Source organism: Drosophila takahashii, chromosome 2R (genome assembly GCF_030179915.1).
Source record: "Drosophila takahashii strain IR98-3 E-12201 chromosome 2R, DtakHiC1v2, whole genome shotgun sequence".
In the NCBI taxonomy this organism is placed as follows: Eukaryota; Metazoa; Arthropoda; class Insecta; order Diptera; family Drosophilidae; genus Drosophila; species Drosophila takahashii.
Window position 1 is genome coordinate 31,262,166 of NC_091679.1, and position 21,760 is coordinate 31,283,925.

A 21,760-nucleotide genomic window follows, 5' to 3' on the forward strand; every position below is an offset into this window, starting at 1 on the left:
TTATGTGTGTTCGATTAACCCCTCACATGGGAACAAAATCAATGGATCATAAAATCCTATTTAAGTGCATTTACATTCCATCCACATGTGCATAAATTAAATATTGCGACACAACAAGTGCCCACAGCCAAGGTTTTTATTATGTTTAACACGAAAAACCATTCAGAAATATCGCGAAATATTCCACTTAATTGACTCGAACCGCAATAAAAATTGGATTCATTTCACTTTCGATGACACCACACACAATTATAATGATATGCAACCACCCCGCGGCGGGTATTCGGCCTGGGCCTCCTGATCCTGTTGCTCTGCTGGTAATCCAAGGAATGAAATCCCGTCCGACCAGCCCAATGGTTTTTGTAGCCACCGCCGAGTGATAAAACCACCCCGCCTGCGTCGATATCAGAAATACTGCCCCGTCCCAGATCCGAATGATTGTCTCTAATTGGAAGTTTTGACGTGTGTATTATGTTAAAGGCGATGGTGTTGACGCCGATCTCTGGGCCAAACAACCCTTGTGCATTTTATGGTAAACTCCGGTGGGTGGTAGTTTCCACATCGCGTGGGAAGTCAAAGCTCAGGGGTCTCTCACATAGCCTGAAAACGTGGTAAGTCCCGAAACATTTATATGTGTTTAACCGGCAAAAATAAATTAATGCGCAAAAGATTGTTTCTTGTTTTTTTGTTAGGGATGATTTCGTATTTTCCCACATTCCACAGACAGCAATTTTGGTTGCTCGGTTTCAATGTAATTTCGGTTTCAAGTGATTTTTTGGTGTGGGCCAATGAACTTAATTGCAAGTAGTGAAATTCGCTTAAATTAAATTAAACTATCCATTTGGGAACTCAGGTCTTAAGGGATTGAAGACATATTGCTAACATTTTTACTTAACTGTGGGAAATATATACCTCTTTTTTTATCCTTCCTAAGAATGCTTTGTAAAACATATTTATATGAACCCGAGATCAGATCTATTGTAACATTTAAAGATATTTCGTTATATCTAACATTTTAATTTTGTAAGAGAAATTCTCTTAATGAATATGATAATCATTTTAATGGTAAAATCTAATGCCTTGTCTGTAAAAATTGTGACTATTGTCCTCTTAGACACATAGTTTACCCTGTAAATCACGTAAAATAGGTAGTAGTTTATTTTATTTTAACCTTCCAACCTTTATGAAACTGTTTCCCTTTCAAAGTTTAGGTTTCTGGATCCGAGGCAAGATCCTTAGCTGGCCCAGCCTGGTTTCCAGTTTTTCTCGAAAATTTCCCGTTTGTCCTGCGGTTTTGGGTTCGGTTTTTGGTGTTCGGGGTTGCGACCTCAGCACCTTGCTAACCCCGCTCCCTAATTGCAAGCGGCGAATGTGCAGCCGGCTTAACTAACCGCCGCGGATTGGGTGTTCACGTGCTTAGTTAGTTGCTCACGCATTCATATTCATAGGCATATGCAAATTTCTTAAACCATGAGCGGCATTTGTTGACCCCCAGCGCAGACTGACCAGCGGTCAGCGGTCAGCGTTCAGCGGTCCGCGATCCAGTGGTCCAGCGGTCTAACGAGCACAGTGGCAGCCTATTAGGTTGGGATTATTTCCGATTCAGTGCATTTGTAAATGTAAAATATTCAAAATTAAAAACGAAATGGTTCCGGAAACTGGGGGGCATCACTTTGCATCTGGTGGCAGATAACCAAAGCGCAATCGCGCCTGCTCGTACAGGATAAATGTGATGATTGTGTTGGGACTGACTCGTATCAGGGCCGGAATAAAGCCTTTATAGAAGGCCAAAGGACCCTGCTTGGCGATGCTGAGAAAGGCTCCCCCAATCCCGGAGAACTCGCCCGGCTTGGCATTCATAAAAGTGGTCTTGAGCACATCGATTGGCTGTGTTATAATCGTGGCAATGCATCCGGCTATCGTGGAGGTGGCAAAGTGCAGCGGCACCCCATCCTTTGCTCCTGTGGCAGTCTTAAGCATCTGCTTAACCTGGTCGTAGGCGGCATTGGTACCGATGGTCAGCAGGATGGCTCTGGAAACGGCTGGCACAGTGCCGCGGAAGAGACTGGACATGCCCTCCTCTTTGTAAATGCGGTAGAGGCCGTCAAAAACGTTCTTGTAGCTGAGGAATTGATTTCGATGAGAAGTGTTGGGTAAAACAAGAAATAGCTAGGGTCTCAGGATACAAAAAAAATACGGTTAAAAGGATGTTTATTGAGAAATAGTGGTTAGTACCTCAGTACGTTGACATTCCCAACCAAACCTTTCTAACAAACGGACAAACCCTTCTGACAAACTAACGGACAAAGAAACGTCCAAGACTGTACTGACTGTAAGATGATAAAAAATATACAAAAATAAATCCGTAATGCAAGAAACTCTATAAAAAGAAGTTGCTTAAGAAATTCACATTACAAACCTATTCCAAAGAAAACGTACAGACAAAAAGATGAGCAAACTAACGGACAAAGAAACGGACAGAGCAAATTCCACTTGGCTATCAAATCTTCTACACTCATAGAAATTTTTACCCTAAATCGCCCTAAAAAACTGACTTTTCGCCCGTGGATTTAGAAAATCGCCCATAAATCGTATCCGCTGGCGATTCGCCCGTGTATTTAGAAAAATTTTCTAAAAAATCCCGATGGAAATTTGGTTTAATTTAGGGTGATTTTTCTTGAATTAAGAAATATTTTCCTGTTTTTAGGGTGATTTGCCCTAATTTTAAGATGTATTTTTCTAAAATTAAGGGCGAATTTTCTATTTTTAAAGGCAAATGCCCTTAAAAATTAGACAAATTAAAAAAAATCGTGTTTGAGCATGCTTAACTGAATTTGGGAAGCATGTATTTTAATCGTGTATATTCTGGGAACTGGGACTGCTTTAATTAAACAACACCGGCGGAGGACACCGTTTCATATTATTGTATTGGTGTGTAGCTTATATGGGAGCGGCGTTAAGAGGGGGGCCCGATCTATACAGCACAGCCGTTAGAACTGAAAAATCATGTTTGTAAACGAATTAGGGAAATAAATATGAGGAGAAAAAACAACTTACTTTTTTTGGTCTTTGCGAGAATCGAACCCACGACCTCTCGGTTTAGAGTCTAACGTCCTACCTCTGCACCACAGACCCATCGCGCAAGACGACGAACAAACTCTGCACACATCATATTTTCTTGAGGTCTACGTTATAATATGACTATAGGCAACTAAACCGTATATTTATTTCCTGACGACTGTGACAATTAGTCCCGTTTTCTTGCCCGCAAACACAAAGTATGCTTTTAACTCAGATTTCCCATACGTTTTTAAGGTTTAAAGACTACTTTAATTAAAAATTCGGACGAAAAAATGTCCTTAGTGTTTAGTCCTTATAATGTTTACAAAAAAAAAAAACATAAAAATCAAGTTGAATCACACAGGGTTCGAACCCACAACCCCACGACCTTAGTCCTCATATAGCAAAGTTGAAAGCGCAAGTGATTAGACCGCTGGGCTACCGAATTTCACACTTTTGGAGTGATTTTTAAGGCGAATCGCCCTTGTATTTAGAAAAATTTTAGAAAAAAAATTAGGGCAATTCGCCGTTGGATTTAGAAAAGGTCAAAACGAAGCAATTCGAAAAAAATCGCCCTAAATATTAGAAAAATAGAAAAATTAACCCTAAAAATATTTTTTTATGGTTACCAGCCTTGAGTTTATGGCAAATTTGTCATGAAAATAGAAAATTTTTCTCAGTTCAACGGCGAAAATTTTTTTAGGGCGATTTTCTAAAATGTAGAAAATTATTTTTATGAGTGTAAGATCTGCACTTTATAAAGGAAGTAAAATAGAGCAATGTCTAATATTCTTCTTCTTTTTAAGGCCTTTAAGATTACAGGTGTACAGGTGTAAACCAAAGTAATACTCACTTACGTCGATTCTCCGGCGGCAACTTGCTGTCGTTCTGCAGACGCACTGTAACCACGTCACCAGGGACTCCCACAATCCCACCCACGAGTCCCGCGAAGGTGGCCAGGCCCATCTTGGCACCCATGTTTCCGGCGTCGACGTAATCCTTGCCAGCTTCGTACAGGGCAAAGCGGGTGGTGGTGTAAGTCAGCTGGCGAAACCATGAAGCCGAGATGCCGCTGTAGAAACCGGTTAAACCTCCTCGCTGGTAGATGTTCTTGATGATCTCGCTGACGGGCTTTCTCTCCTTACGCGACTGCGTCTGCAATTGCACCTTGATCAGGTCCAGCGGATGGGTGGTGGTCACAGCGATCGCCGAGCAGATGCCGCCGGACCACCAGCGCGGCAAGCGCTTTTCGTCTTTACTACCCATAGAGATCTCTGATTGATCTCTATATACCACGGGTTTTACTGATTATTTTGAAAATTAAATATTAAAAAAATGACAAACAATACTACAAATGCTTTGTAAATATATAGTTTTTCTGTGGGGGATTTAAAATAAATTTTTTTGTTGCTTACTTAATTTTTAATCAATAATTTTATAGCCCATATCCCTTTAACGTTTCAAACAGTTTTATACTGTTGGAAAATTAAGGACTTTCTTAAATGAAGTGCACTTCAACATTTATTTTGCACCCTATATTAAATGTTGAACCCTTTCACATAACCCCTTGAAACTTTTAAATAAAACAGATTTCATATTTTCACTTTTAAACGTATGTGTTTATTTACAATAGATTCACAAAAGGTTCAAAAACTAAGTATACTGAATGAATTAGGTGTAAATGCTTAAGGTACGTAGCTAATCTCACTGCATTGTTTCTCTCTTTTTCTCTCTGTGTAGGATGCGAAACTTAAGACTATCACACTTGGTCTGCTCTGACTAGAGATCCTGTTCTGAATTCCATTTTTCAACTTGAAGTTCTATCGCTTAATAGGCCATCTCGGCGCCCCAGGGTCGATAGGGTTTGGCTCCGTTGGGCGTGGCATATTGCAGGACGCTGGAATTGTTGTAGTCCTGGCCACCGCTAACGGGATACTGAGGGGCGGCACTGTAGCTGAGGCTCTCGGAACCAACGGCCGCTGGTCGATTACTGTTGGTCAGTTCTATATAGGTGGGTATCTGCTGCTCGGGATGCACTGCGCTGTGATCGTGGGTGTAGTGTTGCTGCTGTGCCGGTTGAGGTGTTGTCTGCGTGCGTTGCTGTTGCTGCTGCTGCTGATGTTGCTGCTGGTGTTGTTGCTGCTGTTGCTGTTGCTGTTGCTGTTGCTGCTGATTGCTGCTCTCGGAGTGAATATCGTGGGTGGGCAGGGATTCATTCACTCCCGTTCCACTTGTCCGCGAGACACTGGTTCGTCCGCCCAGTTGTTGCTGGCTGGTCTGCTGGGAAGGCGAGGCACTCAGCGTGGGATAGCTGGACACATAGGCAGCCGGATTCGAAGGCGCCGCGTAGCTCTGATAGGGAGCTGCCGCACAGTTCGGTTGATAGCCCGAAGAACTGGAAGGGGCGGGTGTCCAGCCGCCAACAGGACTGGCGCAACTCTTGGCCGACAGCTCGCGCTGCTGGACAAAGTACTGCAGGTGGGACATGAGGCGCAGGCGCAGCGGATCCTGGATGTCCATGCCCTCGATGGTGACCAGGTAACGGGCCACCTCGGCGGCGCACTCGCGGAAGCCGATGATGTGATAGTCCATGGCCACCCGCTGCGGGTCATAGCTCAGCGAGTCGAGAGCTGCAATGGGAGAAGAGGAGGCGGAGAAAGTCAATAAGCTGTCTAATCCCGGATCGAGCAAACAATTAAAATAGCTGTTCCCACGCGACATGCATAAAGAACAACCCCCGTGCCGTTGTCCTTCTACGGGATGACTAGCGAGGTGGTAAAAATCAGGGGGTGGAAGCCCGCTCCTCACTGTAGCTTTACTTTGCCATAGTGGTGGTGCCACGGCCAGCGTGGGAAGCCCCGAGATTCGAGATTCACTCGGCGGTGGTGGTGCTGTTTTGTTTATGGCAATCATAACTTTCCCACAATTCGACCCTGCTCGGGACAACAGGTCAGGATTGTTTACCCAGATTTGTGATAATTTGCCGCATATTGTATTTAATTTTGTGTCTCAATTGCTTCCCACAGCGGGTTTCGTTTAGGGAATCTAGTTGGAGTTTTTCCTCAAAATGTTTTTATAGGAAGTAAAAATTTCGGTTTTCAAAGGATAATATTGCAACTCGTAAAAGATAATTTTTGGAATTTATGGCATATTTTCTGTCTTACGGTCTATCTTTTAGAGTCCTTATAATCTTTACTGGAACAAGCTTTACTACTTTTAAAATCAATAGAGCTTTATCCCCAAAAAAATTTAGTATTTAAAATTTACTGCTTTTGTGAGCCCAACTCTTTTAGTTTGACCTAAAAATAGACACTTACTTTTGGATTGCAAGTTCTTCAGATGCTCCACAGTTAGTTGCAGGATCTCCGCCTTCTCCAGCTTGGCAGATCCCTGCTTTTCATAGGCGGAGGGCACCAGGCGTTTGAGTTCGGTGAGCGAGGAGTTGATGCGATCTCGACGCTTCTTCTCGATCACTCCGCGACGCTTCTTGCGACTCATCAGTTGGCAGCTGCCCGGTTCGCTGGGCGAGATTCTAAAAGTGCAAATAAGAAAAGGTTTAGATTTAGAATTGGTTAGTTTATATAGGTGATTTTTTCTTTAAATAGAGCACATCATAAAATATAAAAAACACTGACACTAATAAATTTTGAGCTATGAAAAAATTTAAATTTTTCTTTATACCGTTAATAAAACGAAAATAGAACTTGGGAATGTAATGTTTGTATGAATTTAAAGACAAGTATTTTAGTTATATTTTGGTAAATTTTGAGAACTATTAAAATAACCACTGATAGCCTTAAATTATTTTAAGTATCCTTGAAGTGTTAAGCTGTTTTCTTGTGCTTTGATTTGGTGGTCAACTTTTTTTCGGGGCTCACTGAATAAGATTAATGTTGCAAACTTTTCGAAACTGAATTTCGCGTAATAAATCTCTTAATGATTTTAAGATGTTGTATAGCTCTATGGGTAAGAAATGTAAAACACTCTTGTTGCTAGTCACGAATACGCACTGTTCTTTGGAGGACTCCTCGGAGTAGAGATCGTCGCAGTCGCTCTCGGAGAGCGTCCGCTTCAGGCTGTTGTGTCCGTGGCTGTGTCCGTGACCGTGACTGTGGTTGCTGTGGGCGCTGTGGTGGCTCTGCGGCGGCGGTACCCAGTGGCTCTGGGGGGTGGTGGCGGTGGCGCCCGGCATCACCACTCCTGGCCCGGTGGCATAGCCCCAGTGGTGCAGCGACGGCGCGTTCACGTGCATATTGTGATCCATTGTGCGTCGTTTGCTCGTTGTTTATACTGCTTATTTGCGACTGTTTATTTGCTGCTCCTGCGCACTTGACACTGTTGCCGTGCTGATGTTGCTGTTGTCGCTGGGCGAGTGTTGCGTGTTGCTAGTCGGCACTGTTGCAGCAAGTTGCTGATATAGCTAGCGGATAGCGGAGCTAGTTTGAGCACGTGACTTATCGTGTGCGCGAACGGCGTTCGACTGATTCTGCAGCACACGTCGAGCGGACGACCTGCCCTCCGCTGCCGCCGCTCAACCCCTTTTTACCGCCTGCGGCAGCCGTCCAATAAGATGCAGCAGCAACCACCCCCTGGCAACGCGTGCTGGCTGGGATTGGGATTGGGTTTGGGGTAGGAAATGCTCGAACAGCGATCGCTGCCAAGTGAACAAGGGAGTGTGCGACAAGGAGCGGCAATCAAATGAGCAAGCCTCTGTCATCATCTAGCAGCGATTTCGATTCTATCGCTATCGCTACATGCATCCGATATAGCATATTTCGGCAGCATCTGCAGCACGGCCTCTAATCGGCGCCGTGGGCGACAAACTGGCGACGTCCGTCGTCCACTTGTTCGCCGGCTGGAGCGGCTGCAGCGGACCATGGAACTCAAACTGGAGCACGCGCCCGAGCAGCCGTCGGTCGTGTGGCATCGCGTGGCGCCGGGAAAGCCCCAACAAGTGCAACAGCCGCCGTTGACCTTTATCTTCGCCGTGGGCCGTGTGCTGGTGGCCCACACATTTCTAGGTCAGTGTTGGCTCAAGGTTACGGCATCAGGAGTCCGCAATGGGAACGGGAACAGCGGCGGGAGCGGGAGCCGAGATAACAGCGACTTCGGCAGCAGGTGTCCCAAGTTGACCTAGAAATTACAAGAGGTAAAATCGATTGCTTTGCCTAGCGTTATGCCAATGCGGAAACTTGGCTTTCTAAACAATTTGGTTTCTTGTCAGTAATTTTTGTTTAGGAAAATGTTAATGTTAAAATGGTTATGTCCCGAAAGCCAACCATTAAATCATTATTAAATTAAATTAAAATTCAGCTTATTAAATTAAAAATAAACTTTTTAGGAAATAATACTCGCAGAAATCTCAGAAGAAGGTTGGATAACTTTTCCAATACACCCAGAAAAATGATGGACAACATTTTAGGTCATGCATAGCCTAAAACATTTTAAATGGACTAAAAGTTCCTTTTTAGGTCATGTACTGCCTAAAAATTTAAATTTTTGGTATATTTGCCCTACTATTTAGGTCCCGTATAGCCTAATATTTTAGGTCATCGTGGGCCTTAAAATTAATGCATTTTACCTAAATAAATTTGCACGGAACTCTGATTCCGTTCTAGCGACTCTATAATTCCCAACCAGTTATAGCGCGGCTTGCATGGTAACCCACTTCGATCGTTGAATAAAACAGCGATTTCACTGCTGAACAGTGAAGCCTCTTCGCTCGTTTTTGTGTGTTGGAATAATGACGACTTCTTGAAGACTAAGCCGACATTGACCTCGAGTTAGCTATAAATTTCTCTGTACTTACTTTATAATATGAAATATTTTTCAGTACAAATTTTTAGGCCAAAGAAAGCCTTTTTAAGGCAGCATATTACCTAAAATCTAGGCCAAAAATTACCCAATTTTAGGCCCTTAATGGCCTAACATTTTAGGTCATACAATCCTAAATTTTAGGCCATTCAAGGACTTAGCTCCAGTTTTAGGCCAATTTTACCTAAATTCTAGGCCATTTTTTGACATTTTAGGTCATTTTTTTTCTAGGTGTACCCATCGACATCATCAGACCCGCGTTTTGAAACATTAAAGTACACAGAGAAAATTATCAAAAGTTTTAGGTGCAAAATACTATAGTATTGTCGCCATCATAAGATTGTTATCCACCACACTCATGTTATGTTGTTACTAATATGTTTCTATGTTCTAAATATGCGTTTTATAACCATTGGTTAATCAACGTTTTTAATAAAAATGCTAAAAAAAAGTTTTTGCCGCACCAACAAACCCCCAAGTAAGATTTTCAATTTTTTTCAAGCTCTATAAAAAGTTAATTACGTGCTTAAACTGAATTTGAAAAAAAATGTACATCCATAAGTTTTTTAATGTTTTATACCCTTGTAGAGGGTATTATAATTTCAGTCAGATGTTTGCAACGCAGTGAAGGAGACGTTTCCGACCACATAAAGTATATATGCAAGGGTATATAGGCTTCGGCTGGCCGAAGGTAGCTTCCTTTCTTGTTTAATTAAATTTTCCCCAAAAATTCCAATTTTGTGTAAAGGGGGATATCCTTTTTACCAACAAAAAATTAATTCTTTCTTTTAAGGGGAGCCTTTTAGTTTTAATTGTAGTTGGCTTAATGTAGGGAGATTGTAATGAATGCGTTCTGCCCTGCAACGAATCCTCATAACGTTTTAAGGAATGGTCAGAAGAAACTATTTACATGTCGATGGCTATTACTGAACAAAACTAAATTGCATTAACAGTTTAACCATATTTTTGAAAATGGGCGCGCTAGACATCTTTAAGCGCTGGAGGCGTTAGAGTGGCGCTCGGCTGAATCAAAATGAACATTAAGGGCCGTTTTCTCGTCAGCCTGTTAAATTTAAAGTACCGTTAAAACTCTGTTTTCCCATACGATTTCAAGGTTTTAACCCTACTTTAAATTTAACAAACGAACGAGAAAACGGCACTAAGCTAATAAAAACATACACATTCTTGGTCAGGATCGCAATACAAGACGACCTTGCCATGCCAGTCTGTCCCTTGGTATGAACGCCGAGATCTTGGGAGTTACAACAATCATTAAGTTACACACCGCAAATATCTATTAAAATACATGTCTATTATCAATTTTTATCGATATATTTGACATTTTTCAAATATAACAATTTTGTTGCAATATTGCAATTAATGTAAGGTTCCTTCTTCAAGTCAAAGAGGATTAAGGGATAACTTTAACCGCTACCAAAAGCTCTAACTTATCGGAGAAGAAATTATTTTAGATAAGATTAGATTAAAAATCATAAAAAAAAGTACAATTCAAATTGGGAAATACATTTGTGTTGAGATATTTTAAACATAAATTGCTCTTTATCTTTTTTTCCGGTTATTTGGGACCACTTAGACCCTTATTAAATGCTGCAAAAATAGTTGTCTCCTTAGCTCTTACAGATTATGCTCTGGGCGTGTCCCCCCAAAAAATTCGTCTTTCAAACTATAAATATTTTTGTAAATGATATTTTTTCTTGCCCACTATTTGTTATTATTTCTTTAACCTAATCCAAAGAACTCCCCATAACCTTTTTTTTTGTCCATTTTCACGATTAATTTCGATTGTTGAGGCGTAAGCTCAATAATAATGGCGCCCCATATCAATTTCAAAAAAGTACATCAAAAAATCGAAAATTATAAAAAGTGCTTTTAATTTGATTCGGCATGCTGTCGCTCAGGTTTCGACTGTGGCAAACAGCAAAGTGGAAATGCTTAATGGCCAATGCCAGTGTCATAGCCAGCGTGGGACAAACTCGCACGGAATCGAGCTGGAACCCACCCCTATCAAGTGGACGGATAGTGCAGCTGTATAGGGCAATGGTTGTAGCAGCAAGTTGAACTTGCACCACCGAGGCACTGAATTCGAAATCGCAGCCGTGGCTCGTGGGAAAGCCAAAGGTCTACGGATTCTCACGAGCGTCCAGCACGTGCGGGTCGTGCGCCGGAATGGAATGGAATGGATCGATTGGGCTGGGGGTGGCGACGAACTTACTCCCACCCTCCCACAGGACAGCACAAAGGCCATTCGCTTTCGCATTTTGAAGTGCATTTACTCAAGGTATGGAGCCAAAGGAGCGCCGCACACACAACACACACTTTATTGTTAATGGATATTCTCGAAAACAACTTTCTATAATGAAAATTGCGGTCTACCGACTCAAATACTCGAATACATATATATGTAGGTAATTCTCACAAGACTGGTTTTCTTTTGTGCTCGATCGCTGGACGCAAAGTGGAGGTTACAAAGCCGCTGAGTCTCCGTTTCCGGATTCAGAAGCTCCTAAGGCAAAGATTACAATTGTTTCCGGCGGCCGCACTGTCGTGCCGATGCAGCTCCAGGCTCAGGGGTTCCGTGTCGTCCACCCAGGTCTCCAGAGTGCAGGAGCTGGACTGGTGGCTGGACTTCTGGGACTGCGATAGGGATCTGGTGACGGCCGCTGCCTGGCGCCACCTGTTGTCGAAGTCCTCCCAGCGATCGCAGGAGTCGTCGTCCAGGGAGTTGCCATTGATGTCCCACTTGACGATGGGGAAGTCGTCGTGCGGCGGCTCCATGATCACCACGCTGTGGTAGTTGCCCTCCAGCTTGGAGCCCAGACTGATGCTGCAGGGATGGTAGCGGTTGGCCGGGGGGATCTTCTGCAGTTGTTGTCTCCTCGGAGTTGCCTGCTGAACGGAAGGCTTCTCCTGCTGCTCCAATTGCCTTGGCTGCTGCTCCTCCAGATGCAAATCCAGACTGGAATTAGAGGGCGTGTGACGCAAGTAGCGGACATTCTCCTTGTAGTTCACCCGCTCGAATTCAATGCTCGTTGGCAGGGTATCCAGAACCTCGTAGCTGCCGTAGCTCATCAAGTACTTGGTCCGCAGATCGTGCTTAACTTCCGGCTGCGACTCCTGCACTTCCTTGGCCAAGTCCGGAGCGCACTCACTGAGCTGCAGCTCCTCGTAGATGGCCTCCGTCACCTGGCAATTGCTGTTCACATCCAGCTCCAGGTCCCGCTGCAGATCCACCTCCACCTCCTCGTCGTCGTCCCCATCCTCCTCGTCCAGCCGCTGCACAAATAGTTGCTTCGAAGTCGATATCTTGCGCAGGAACTGAAAAGAACAACGGGGCGTATGATTAACGTGCCAAAAGCACTGGCATGCAAACTTCACTGTTTATTTTCATTCGGCGGTGGTCGCCATCGATTTTTTATTGATTACCCAGTGGCCGGAGAGCCACCCACTCGGGCGCCAGACGCGGACTAACCTTCAGACAGGACTTCTTGGTGCGCCTCAGCAAATGCGACATGCTGAAATGGCAATGTCTTTGTGTCGCTGCCGATTATCCTCCCAAATTGAACAGTGCAATTACAGTGGCTATTGTTGGCCTTCCATCGCAGTTGTGGCAATGAGCCGGGGCATGTGCCTCATCGCTGCTGCAGCGCGTTGGCCTATCCAAACAAAACTGAACAAGGAAGCGCCGAGTCGCATGAGTAGCAGGTGGAGCAAGGACTTCCCACGCCGCACTCGTGCCACATGACTCATGGCAGCGGCACGAGTGCACGGAGAAAAAAACAGATGGACTCGCTCTCTACAATTTCAAAGTAAGGTTTTCCTATATAGGAACTAAGATGGTATCTTTTATAAACCCACTTTAACAAACTCTTTTCAATTGCATTGCTCCAAAGTTTAAGTTTTGATGGTTATTGGTTTATTAATGATCCTGGAACTTAAGACTTTTCTAGCACTAAACAAAATATTATATTTCACGTTTTATATAATTTAAATTCTCCACCAAAGAAATTTTAGAACGTATCGAAGTATTTTTAAATATTTAAGAACTATTAAAAATATTCTGAATGTTTAACAAAGTTTCCCCAATAGGTTGTTTGAAAATTTAAGCACGTTGAGATTTCTCACTGTGTACTGGGGAGCAGTGCAAGTGCCAGCTGAGAGCCGCTGCCGGCACAGGCGCAGTATAATCCAGGCGCACAGATTGGGAATCTCGAGTGGGTCGCCCCTAATGCGGTAATGGCCCGGCTTAGAGCCCCTTTCCCGGCGTAACCCCTGAACCGAAGGCCCTCGGATAGCCGGTCAAGTGCCTGGGGCGCTACGATGGGCCAAAGGTGAGTTCTGCTCCCAGATTATTATTGTTCGTGTGGCTGATGGGGGCGCCAACCTGGCGCTGCCATCCATGGCAAGTTTGTTATGAAACTATTTCCGGAGAGGGTTGCCGCTATACTTGCGGGAGGTGGTCATATAAGCATGGGAAATTTATTATTGCCACGCGAAATATGTTATAAATAGTGTGTCAATGCCGTGAGTGCTGAAGTGGAAGCGATTTTTTAATAATTATTTCAGACAGAAATTATTCGCAAAAGTATCTGTTAGGCTTTAATTTTGCTTTTAACTTATTGCGAGATTTAATAAATTTATTACATAAGATGTTTATTTGCAATATTAATATTTATATGAAATATATTAATAAACTGTGTGCACTAAATATAAAAATCGAATTATACATATGTTACTAACAAATAGTTATCCCTGACAAATCATATTGTACGCCACTGTAAAGAGTCTAATCGTTTGATCTATAAACAGGAAAGGAAGTTAACTTCGGCCAGCCGAAGTTTATATACCCTTGCAGGTATGCCTACTTAAAATGTTGTTTTTACATTGTCAAAAATCTAAACGCGTACTTTCTACAAAGTTACAATGGTTTTTCTATTATTTTTCTTGATTATTCCTATGGGAGCCATAAGGTATAGTGGTCCGATCCGGCTCGTTCCGACATATGTACTACCTGCAATAGAAAGAAGACTTTTAAGATCGCGATAGCTTTAAAAACTGAGGGACTAGTTCGCATAAAAACGGACAGACTCGGAAACGATGGACTCGGCTATTGATGCTGATCAAGAATATATATACTTTATGTGGTCGGAAACGTCCCCTTCTGAAATTATAATCCCCTTTGCAAGGGTATAAAAAATGTTTGAATTCGATTAACTCAACGTGCTCAATAATCTCTTATAGAGAGATTTGGATTTGGCTTATCAGCACACACTTTATAATTATATTCTACTAGATGTTGCCCAGACAGGCACAAAGCAGAATTAATAAAGTTGGTGACCCAATTTCTTTTCTTATATGTAAAGTTTATGGTTGTGCTAGCAGTAAATCTAGATTATTATTCACACAACTTTAAGCAAAAGGGCTAAAGGTAAAATTTATAAAGTAAGTCCGCAAATAACTTATGTTAATAGATTTAAATGTTTCGAATAGGCAAACACAAGCGAAATGTATCTGAATTTAAACTCAATTTATGAGGGAACTCCTGTGACTGACGATCAAATTAATGACATTCGCATGTAAATTTCCAGCATTTTAAGCGAATGATTTAAATGCATTTAGTTGTGAAAAACCCGAAACCTGTTTTACAATTCAGCATGCTGAAAGTGCTTCGGATTTCAAATCCACATTTTTTGTGAGCACTTTACAGCCTGTCGTCGATTTGTCACATCACTCAATGTGAGGAGTGCTCTTTGTGGTTTCGGGTTAGTTTTGAAATCGCGTCGGAAGTGGAAAACTGAAATCGAGTGAATGATGACACTCGCAGCAAATTGCAATCAAATCGCAATGATTCGGATATATCCGATTCCTTGGGTTTTCGAGCATGACAAGATCCTTTTTTCGCCCATCGCTCAATACTTTTGTCTGAGGCATTTGACAGTTATCATTCTGGGGATTGCAACTCCTTTTTTTGTAGCATCTTCAGCGAAGGCCAAAGGGAGTGCGAAAAAATATTGATGGGCCCAACCAATTAAAGGTTGATTGATAGGACACTCCAGCTAGCTGGCGATGAAGAGCTGCAATTGCCAATATCGATTACAAAAGTTTGATTTTAATTTTTAATTGCCCGTTTGGACGCAGTCGAGGGGTTGCTAAATCGGCCAGGACAACAGACCACAACAACCCTCCTTGCCGGCACGCACACTTCTATTATTATTATTATTATTATTACAATTGTCATTGCCGTGGAATTTTCTAGGGGTGTGTGTAGGGGTTTGATGCGATTCCGATTTAGATTTCAAAGGCGGTGTGAAGTGCCCCGTGTCCGCGGGGCAAGTGTCAATTATGCACGACTTGATGGCCACTCCGGCATTTGCTGTTGAAAATTTACATTTTATTAGTTTTACATGCCCATGCAGCCGCGCGAGGGCATTAAAATTATTTACGATGCCAAATATTGTTGGTTGTAAATTACGTACTCTGGCAAATATTCATTTCGGGGGAGTGAAGGGCGGGTAACGGCCGTCTCAATCGCTTGACCTTTTGCCGCTAATTAGAGCCACATTGTTTCTCGATGAGGAACGTTTTCGGAGCGTGTTCCTAAATGTTTCGCAAGTCTGTTGCGATTCGAGCACAAGTCGTTGACTGATAACAATTGTATTATGGGTCTGATCGGGGCTCTGGGGCCCCAGTCAGTTGCGAACAGTGCGAGATGGCGAGCGGTACCCCAGAAATTCAATACTACGAGCACGAGCTCAACATCCGCCGGGTGATCGAGCAGTCCGCCCTACAGAGTCTGGATCAGGCCCTCAATATCTGCGACCTGTCCAGTGTGGAGCGGAAGCATCGTCTTTGGCGGGAGCTGCTGCCCAGGATAAAGCCCTACTACGCCGTCAAGTGCAACGATGATCCCGTGGTGGTCAAGCTGCTAGCTGAGCTGGGCGCGGGATTCGATTGCGCCTCCAAAAATGAGCTCAAACTGGTGGGTCCTCTAATCATTCTTACCGTTATATAGTAAAGGTTATAGTACAGAGCGTTTCCAAAAAAAAAACGTGGTCTTAGCATTAAATTTGAACAATTGTCTGGTTTATAAGTCAGGAAATATTCCACCCTACTTTTATTGCTTCTAGACATATTTACAAAACAAGATTAGAAAAATAGGTACTATAAAATTAATCTTTTAGTTCAACGTGCTTTTAATTAAACCTAATGATATGTTTTTGTTCTACCTCCTTAAATTTAAAGGTCTTAGGCTTTGATGTCTCACCAGAGCGTATTATCTTTGCCAATCCCTGTCGACCTGTCAGTCATCTGGAGTACGCCAAGGAGCACCATGTGGCCAATGGCACCGTGGACAATGAATTTGAGGTCTACAAGCTGCACACGCACTATTTCAACTCAAAGTAGGTTTTAGTTAATTTGAAATTTCAATTGTACAATTTGGTTTTTCAGCCTAATCGTGAGATTCAAGAGCGAGGCCAAGGAGGCGCAGTGTCCACTGGGTGACAAATTTGGCTGCAATGCGGATGTGGATGCAGCTGCCCTAATGCTGCTGGCCAAATCCCTGGATCTCAAGGTAACCGGCACCAGTTTCCACGTGGGCTCCGGATGCAGCGAGCTGGAGGCCTACGACAGGGCCATCAAGAAGGCAAAGAATCTCTTTAAGTTCGGCGGGCTGTTGGGCTATGACATGGACTTTTTGGACATAGGAGGCGGGTTTCCCGGCAGCGATGATGAAAAGTTTGAGAAGGTGGGATGGGAGAACACTTTAATTTAAGCACTTTCTTGAGCACTTTCTTTAACACAGATTGCCGAGAGTGTTAATATCTCGGTGCAGCGCCACTTCCCCGATGAGAGTGTCCAAATAATAGCAGAGCCAGGACGTTTCTTTGTGGCTGCTGCCTACACATTGGTCTGCAAGATCCATGCAAAGCGGGAGATTCGCAACGAAGCTGGGAAGCTGGACACCGTGATGTACTACCTAAATGATGGAGTATATGGATCCTTTAACTGTATTCTGTACGACCATCAAGTGGTGACCGCAGAGCATTATCTGGTAAAATCCAATACTCAACTTTTCAATAACTTTATAAATTTCGCAACCAAAACGAAGTATCATACATACGTATAAGGACTAGCGAGGCAACATTTTTCAATAGAAAATGTTATCAAATGAAGCATTGTAGAAAGTTTTAAGTATCTAATTTGTCTTGAATTTGTCTTACAGGATGAAGCAGATTCCTTGCCTCAGTTAAAGTCTCTGATTTGGGGTCCCAGTTGTGATGCTTTTGATAAGGTGGGTGAAGAATATCTTTTTTAACCAGAGATATCAAGTAATGTTTTCCTCACTTTTCAGATATCGGAGGACCTACTCTTGCCCAACTTGAACAGAGGCGATCTTTTAGGATTTCGCAACATGGGAGCCTACACAATGCCCATTGCAAGTCCATTTAATGGATTCGATGTTCCCAAGACCGTTTACTTCCGAGCTATATGACTAAACCGTTTAGTAATAAAATCTACACGTCTTGGCCTCTGTAACAAACACCGATGCTTGAGTTTAAAATTTTCTTGGGAATGGGTGGGAAAACCTTTTTTGTGTGTGAGAAATCAAATTTTTTTCCTAAAAAACTTTTTTTGCATGCAACTTTAATAAAGTCTACTTACTTACTTTTGAAAGAATACAATATACCCTTTTACTCTACGAGTAACTGGTATAAAAATCAAGATATTTGGAAGAAGAATAAGTTTCAGAAAATTAATATTATCTTCAAATAGAAATGGAAATCCAAATGTTTTCATGACTGTACATTTTTTTTACTTTTCCAGGTAGGTAAAAGTATGCAATAGATTTTAATAAAAAGCCCTCACAAAGTATATTTACTTTGATTTGGAGAAGCTTAGTGACATCTGTTTCAAAATATGGGGTGGAGCTCGCGTTAATATTATTTTCCGCGACAACAGAATTGTCCCTAACACCACCTGCTTTTGAATACATACATATTTATAGTGAAATTACTAAACAGAGTGAAAGGGTTTCTAATAATCGAGGAATTTGATTATAGCATTTTTTATTATTTGACTTGTTTTGCATCTCTTACTTGCATCTCGAGCAATACTATTTACAAATTGATTAACAGGGTATTTACAAGTCCAAGCACTCTACTCGTTCTTTATTCTTTGAGATATTTTTGGAAGCTTTGAGACTCTGCAAGCCAATTCAAGTTTGAGTCCAAAAGCTACTCAATTTAAGAGCAAATAAGTCTTTTGTTTTTCACTGATAACACATATAGCTTTAGCTGGGATTATCCCGGACAAAAGCGACACATCTTCCATCGGTCAGTTTCAATTTTTTCGAGATGGTGAACGGTACCCCAAAAATTCACTACTACGATCAGCAGCTTAATATCCGCCGAGTTATCGAGCAGGCGGACTTGGAATATCTGGATCAGGCCCTCAACATCTGCGATCTGTCCAGTCTGGAGAGAAAGCTTCGCCTCTGGCAGAAACTCCTGCCCAGGATAAAACCCCACTACGCCGTCAAGTGCAATGACGATCCGGTGTTGGTCCAGCTTCTGGCGGATCTTGGAACTGGATTCGACTGCGCCTCCAAAAACGAACTCAAACTGGTGGGTCTTACAGTCGTGAAATTGTCAACGTCATCATAAAGGGGAAAGTGTGAACTGTAATCTGAATTTGTTTATTTCAAGTTAACCTTGAAAAGTGAGAGGGATAGAAATTCACCATGAAATAGATAAGCCCCGAAGTGATTTTAATAAACTAGTATGCGTATTCATTATAGACTGAGAAACAAAATTTCGATTGTATTGCATAATTTATAAACAGTTATTCCTATTAAAATACTTTACAAACAAAAAGGACAAATTTAAATTTTCAATATTATAATATTTTACATTTTTTTATCTCGATGTAATTTTAAGGTTCTGGGACTTGGCGTTTCACCTGAACGTATAATCTTTGCTCATCCTTGTCGACCTGTCAACCACTTGAAGTACGCCAAGGAGCAGCAGGTGGTCAATGGTACGGTAGATAATGAATATGAGGTTTACAAGTTACGCAAGCACTATCCCAACTCCAAGTACGTTCAACCGAACTGCATTTTTGGGTGGTAGAATAATAGGATGATTCATAATGATTTGTTCCAGTCTTATCGTAAGATTTAAAAGTGAGGCCAAAAAGGCGCTGTGTCCCTTGGGCGACAAATATGGCTGCGATGCGGAGGCGGATGCCGCGGCTCTAATGCTGCTCTCGAAGGCCCTGGATCTGAAGGTGACTGGTACTAGTTTCCATGTGGGTTCGGGATGCAGTGAGGTGGAGGCCTTCGATCGAGCCATCGAGAAGGCGGAAAACATTTTCAAGTTTGGAGAGTTGATAGGTCATAAGATGGACTTATTAGATATTGGCGGTGGGTTTCCTGGTATAGATGATGGGATGTTCGAGGAGGTATGTGCGTTTAAGCCTCTGGTTTGCAGTAATTTATACAGATACAAATTATTTGCAGATTGCTGAGGCTGTTAACACCTCGGTGAAACTTCGGTTCCCCGATGAGCGTGTCCAAATAATTTCCGAGCCAGGACGATTCTTTGTGGAGGCTGCCTACACATTGGTTTGCAAGGTCCACGCAAAGCGGGAGGTCCGCAATAAAGATGGAAAGCTGGAGAAATTGATGTACTACCTCAATGACGGCATCTTCGGGGCCTTCGCAGGAATGTTTTACTATCCTGAGGTGGTCAGTCCTGTCATTTACCTGGTAAGGAATGGATTTATATGCAGGCAATCCAATAATAATATTATTATAACAAATTAATTGTTGGCATTAACTATTTAGTAAATGAATAAAATCCAAAATCTTCAGTAATATGCCATTTAACTAATGAGTACAATCAATTTTCCAGGATGATGCCGAGACCCTGCCAAAGTTCAAGTCGGTGATTTGGGGACCCAGCTGTGATGCCCTGGATAAGGTGAACAAATTATTTGATGCTTTTAATATATTTCTTAACCATCGCTTTTTTTAACCTATAGATATCGGGAGATCTGCTTTTGCCCAATTTGAACTGTGGCGATCTTTTAGGATTTCGTAACATGGGAGCCTACACAATGCCCATTGCCAGTCCGTTCAACGGATTTGATGTTCCAGAAACCAGATACTTTCGAGCAAAGTGACTTGAAAATGGAAAAAAACTAGCTATTATGCTTTGAGTTTAATTTTAATATGGGCACCTAAATAACGGGTTTCCCAAAATAAATTTCTGCTAACGAAATTAAGTAGTTGAAGTATACTTTTATGGTCCATTTCTCTCTCTCCAATAATAGGATCAGCTAATAAATATACCTTTTTAATGAATGGTCCGATGAGCGTGTCAAAATAATTGCGGAGCCAGGTCGATTCTTTGTGGCGGCTGCCTACACATTAATCTGCAAGATCCATGCCAAGAGGTTCGCAGAGAAGATGGCAAGCTGGACACGTTGATGTACTATTTAAATGATGGCATCTACGGATGCCTCGCTATCACTTTCTACTACCCGGAGGTGGTGAGGCCTGAACATTATCTGGTAAATAAAATATGTTTTTAGGGTAAAGTAATGCTATCTTATTTAATAAATGTTTCCAGGATGAATCTGAACCCTTGCCAAGGTTCAAGTCCGTGATCTGGGGTCCCAGTTGCGATGGCCAGGATAAGGTGAGCTATTGAATAGTGATCATCATCAGTTAATGTTTCCTTTACCCTTTAGATTTTGGCAGACGTGCTCCTGCCCAACTTGAACCGAGGCGACCTGATAGGATTTCGCAATATGGGAGCTTACACAACGCCCCTGGCCAAGCCCTTCAATGGATTCGATGTGCCCAAGACACTGTACTTCCAGCAGAGTCGTAATAAAGAAGACGCCTGCTTGCATTTGTAACCAACATGGATTCTTTATTAGTTAGATTCTCAGAATGTTCCCGCGCGGGGGAATTATTGCTCACATGGAGAGCATATGCATTATGCAGGCCCAGCTTTCGATGGGATTTTGTGGTTCTGCTAATATTTCGAAAAGAACAGCTCTAGCCAAAGGAAACTGACCCGAATCGGTGGTGCGGCGCATTCTCTTGGAAATATTTCCGGTACCGCAGCCGCTCCCGCTGCTCCACCACCGCCCACCAGTGGGTGGCTACTGACCCAAGCCACCGGTTGGTTGGGCGCTGGAAATGGGCATGGGAACGGATACGGATTGGGCCGGAGGGGGGTGTCAGTGTTAGTAGCTATTAGCTAATCGAATTACAACTTAGTTCGCATAGACATAATTGAAAAGGTACGTATGTATGTGTGTATAAAAGTATATGTATAAAAAATTTCAAAAATTCCACTCTGCATATACATTTGCTTAATCCACTTTTTTTTGTCTTGCATAAATATCAAACTTGTCAGATGCCTCAAAAATGTAAGTAAATTCTATAAAATGTCACTATCTTAGCAGTGTCGAGCCATCCGAGTGTCTTACTACTGGGAGCTCTTGATATGTCACGATATAATAACAATATAACGATATGTATTCTCAATTTTTCGTGAGGGGATTGCCCCATTGGGTTGGTTGGGTTTTCGGGGAACTAGGATTGTGGATTGGGGACTGGGAATTGGGAGTACTTGCCCCTTGTTCATGGCAAATAAAGAGTACAAACTACTTATTCCATAATCAGTTCTTGGTGATTGATGCAAATGAATTTTCTTATTTTCTCTTGGGTTTTCCCTCCGTTTCGCCTCGCCTCTGGCACCCAAAGTGGAGCCACAATAATAGTAGATTATAATTGAAATAGACCTGGTATGTACATAGACTCTAAGAACTTCGACCAGGCTAGATTGCTCGG

At 42.5% G+C, this 21,760-nt stretch overlaps 5 protein-coding genes across 6 annotated transcripts; 2 read left to right on the top strand and 3 right to left on the bottom strand.

Annotated features, from left to right (window-relative positions):
- Positions 1 to 1,124: 1,124 nt before the first annotated feature.
- Dic3 (Dicarboxylate carrier 3) lies at positions 1,125 to 4,393 on the bottom strand. 2 transcript variants are annotated; one of them, XM_017138193.3, is made up of 2 exons: positions 3,914 to 4,389; positions 1,125 to 2,122 (listed from the first exon to the last, which is right to left on the bottom strand). In XM_017138193.3, exons 1-2 carry the CDS (start codon positions 4,324 to 4,326, stop codon positions 1,669 to 1,671), a joined length of 867 nt encoding a protein of 288 aa, XP_016993682.2. In that variant the 5' UTR covers positions 4,327 to 4,389; the 3' UTR covers positions 1,125 to 1,668. The 2 variants fall into 2 exon arrangements, with proteins under 2 accessions (XP_016993682.2, XP_016993683.2); XM_017138194.3 differs by having other exon boundaries at positions 1,873 to 2,122; positions 3,918 to 4,393.
- A 320-nt stretch (positions 4,394 to 4,713) lies between these two features.
- Hey (Hairy/E(spl)-related with YRPW motif) lies at positions 4,714 to 7,422 on the bottom strand. Its single transcript, XM_017138190.3, has 3 exons — positions 7,071 to 7,422; positions 6,378 to 6,592; positions 4,714 to 5,690 (listed from the first exon to the last, which is right to left on the bottom strand). The coding sequence occupies exons 1-3, from the start codon at positions 7,322 to 7,324 to the stop codon at positions 4,888 to 4,890; spliced, it is 1,272 nt and encodes a 423-aa protein (XP_016993679.3). The 5' UTR covers positions 7,325 to 7,422; the 3' UTR covers positions 4,714 to 4,887.
- A 3,754-nt stretch (positions 7,423 to 11,176) lies between these two features.
- Positions 11,177 to 12,610, bottom strand: LOC108055065 (uncharacterized). The gene is made up of 2 exons (XM_017138255.3): positions 12,365 to 12,610; positions 11,177 to 12,210 (listed from the first exon to the last, which is right to left on the bottom strand). Exons 1-2 carry the CDS (start codon positions 12,404 to 12,406, stop codon positions 11,389 to 11,391), a joined length of 864 nt encoding a protein of 287 aa, XP_016993744.2. The 5' UTR covers positions 12,407 to 12,610; the 3' UTR covers positions 11,177 to 11,388.
- Positions 12,611 to 15,570: 2,960 nt separating this feature from the next.
- Positions 15,571 to 17,434, top strand: Odc1 (Ornithine decarboxylase 1). Its single transcript, XM_070213065.1, has 6 exons — positions 15,571 to 15,871; positions 16,135 to 16,292; positions 16,342 to 16,639; positions 16,697 to 16,945; positions 17,117 to 17,185; positions 17,246 to 17,434. The coding sequence occupies exons 1-6, from the start codon at positions 15,602 to 15,604 to the stop codon at positions 17,384 to 17,386; spliced, it is 1,185 nt and encodes a 394-aa protein (XP_070069166.1). The 5' UTR covers positions 15,571 to 15,601; the 3' UTR covers positions 17,387 to 17,434.
- A 774-nt stretch (positions 17,435 to 18,208) lies between these two features.
- Odc2 (Ornithine decarboxylase 2) lies at positions 18,209 to 20,930 on the top strand. Its single transcript, XM_070212100.1, has 9 exons — positions 18,209 to 18,518; positions 18,831 to 18,988; positions 19,056 to 19,353; positions 19,412 to 19,660; positions 19,806 to 19,874; positions 19,936 to 20,072; positions 20,295 to 20,466; positions 20,526 to 20,594; positions 20,647 to 20,930. The coding sequence occupies exons 1-9, from the start codon at positions 18,249 to 18,251 to the stop codon at positions 20,815 to 20,817; spliced, it is 1,593 nt and encodes a 530-aa protein (XP_070068201.1). The 5' UTR covers positions 18,209 to 18,248; the 3' UTR covers positions 20,818 to 20,930.
- Positions 20,931 to 21,760: the final 830 nt, after the last annotated feature.

Coding starts and splice junctions, on each gene's coding strand:
- Dic3 (XM_017138193.3), bottom strand. CDS start 4,326: ATGGGTAGTAAAGACGAAAAGCGCTTGCCGCGCTGGTGGTCCGGCGGC. Junction 2,123..3,913: donor CCGCCGGAGAATCGACGTAA/GTGAGTATTACT, acceptor TCAATTCCTCAG/CTACAAGAACGTTTTTGACG.
- Hey (XM_017138190.3), bottom strand. CDS start 7,324: ATGGATCACAATATGCACGTGAACGCGCCGTCGCTGCACCACTGGGGC. Junction 6,593..7,070: donor GAGGAGTCCTCCAAAGAACA/GTGCGTATTCGT, acceptor TTGCACTTTTAG/AATCTCGCCCAGCGAACCGG. Junction 5,691..6,377: donor GAAGAACTTGCAATCCAAAA/GTAAGTGTCTAT, acceptor CTCCCATTGCAG/CTCTCGACTCGCTGAGCTAT.
- LOC108055065 (XM_017138255.3), bottom strand. CDS start 12,406: ATGTCGCATTTGCTGAGGCGCACCAAGAAGTCCTGTCTGAAG. Junction 12,211..12,364: donor CCAAGAAGTCCTGTCTGAAG/GTTAGTCCGCGT, acceptor TGTTCTTTTCAG/TTCCTGCGCAAGATATCGAC.
- Odc1 (XM_070213065.1), top strand. CDS start 15,602: ATGGCGAGCGGTACCCCAGAAATTCAATACTACGAGCACGAGCTCAAC. Junction 16,640..16,696: donor ATGATGAAAAGTTTGAGAAG/GTGGGATGGGAG, acceptor TCTTTAACACAG/ATTGCCGAGAGTGTTAATAT. Junction 16,946..17,116: donor TGACCGCAGAGCATTATCTG/GTAAAATCCAAT, acceptor TTTGTCTTACAG/GATGAAGCAGATTCCTTGCC.
- Odc2 (XM_070212100.1), top strand. CDS start 18,249: ATGGTGAACGGTACCCCAAAAATTCACTACTACGATCAGCAGCTTAAT. Junction 18,989..19,055: donor AAGCACTATCCCAACTCCAA/GTACGTTCAACC, acceptor GATTTGTTCCAG/TCTTATCGTAAGATTTAAAA. Junction 19,661..19,805: donor TCAGTCCTGTCATTTACCTG/GTAAGGAATGGA, acceptor TCAATTTTCCAG/GATGATGCCGAGACCCTGCC.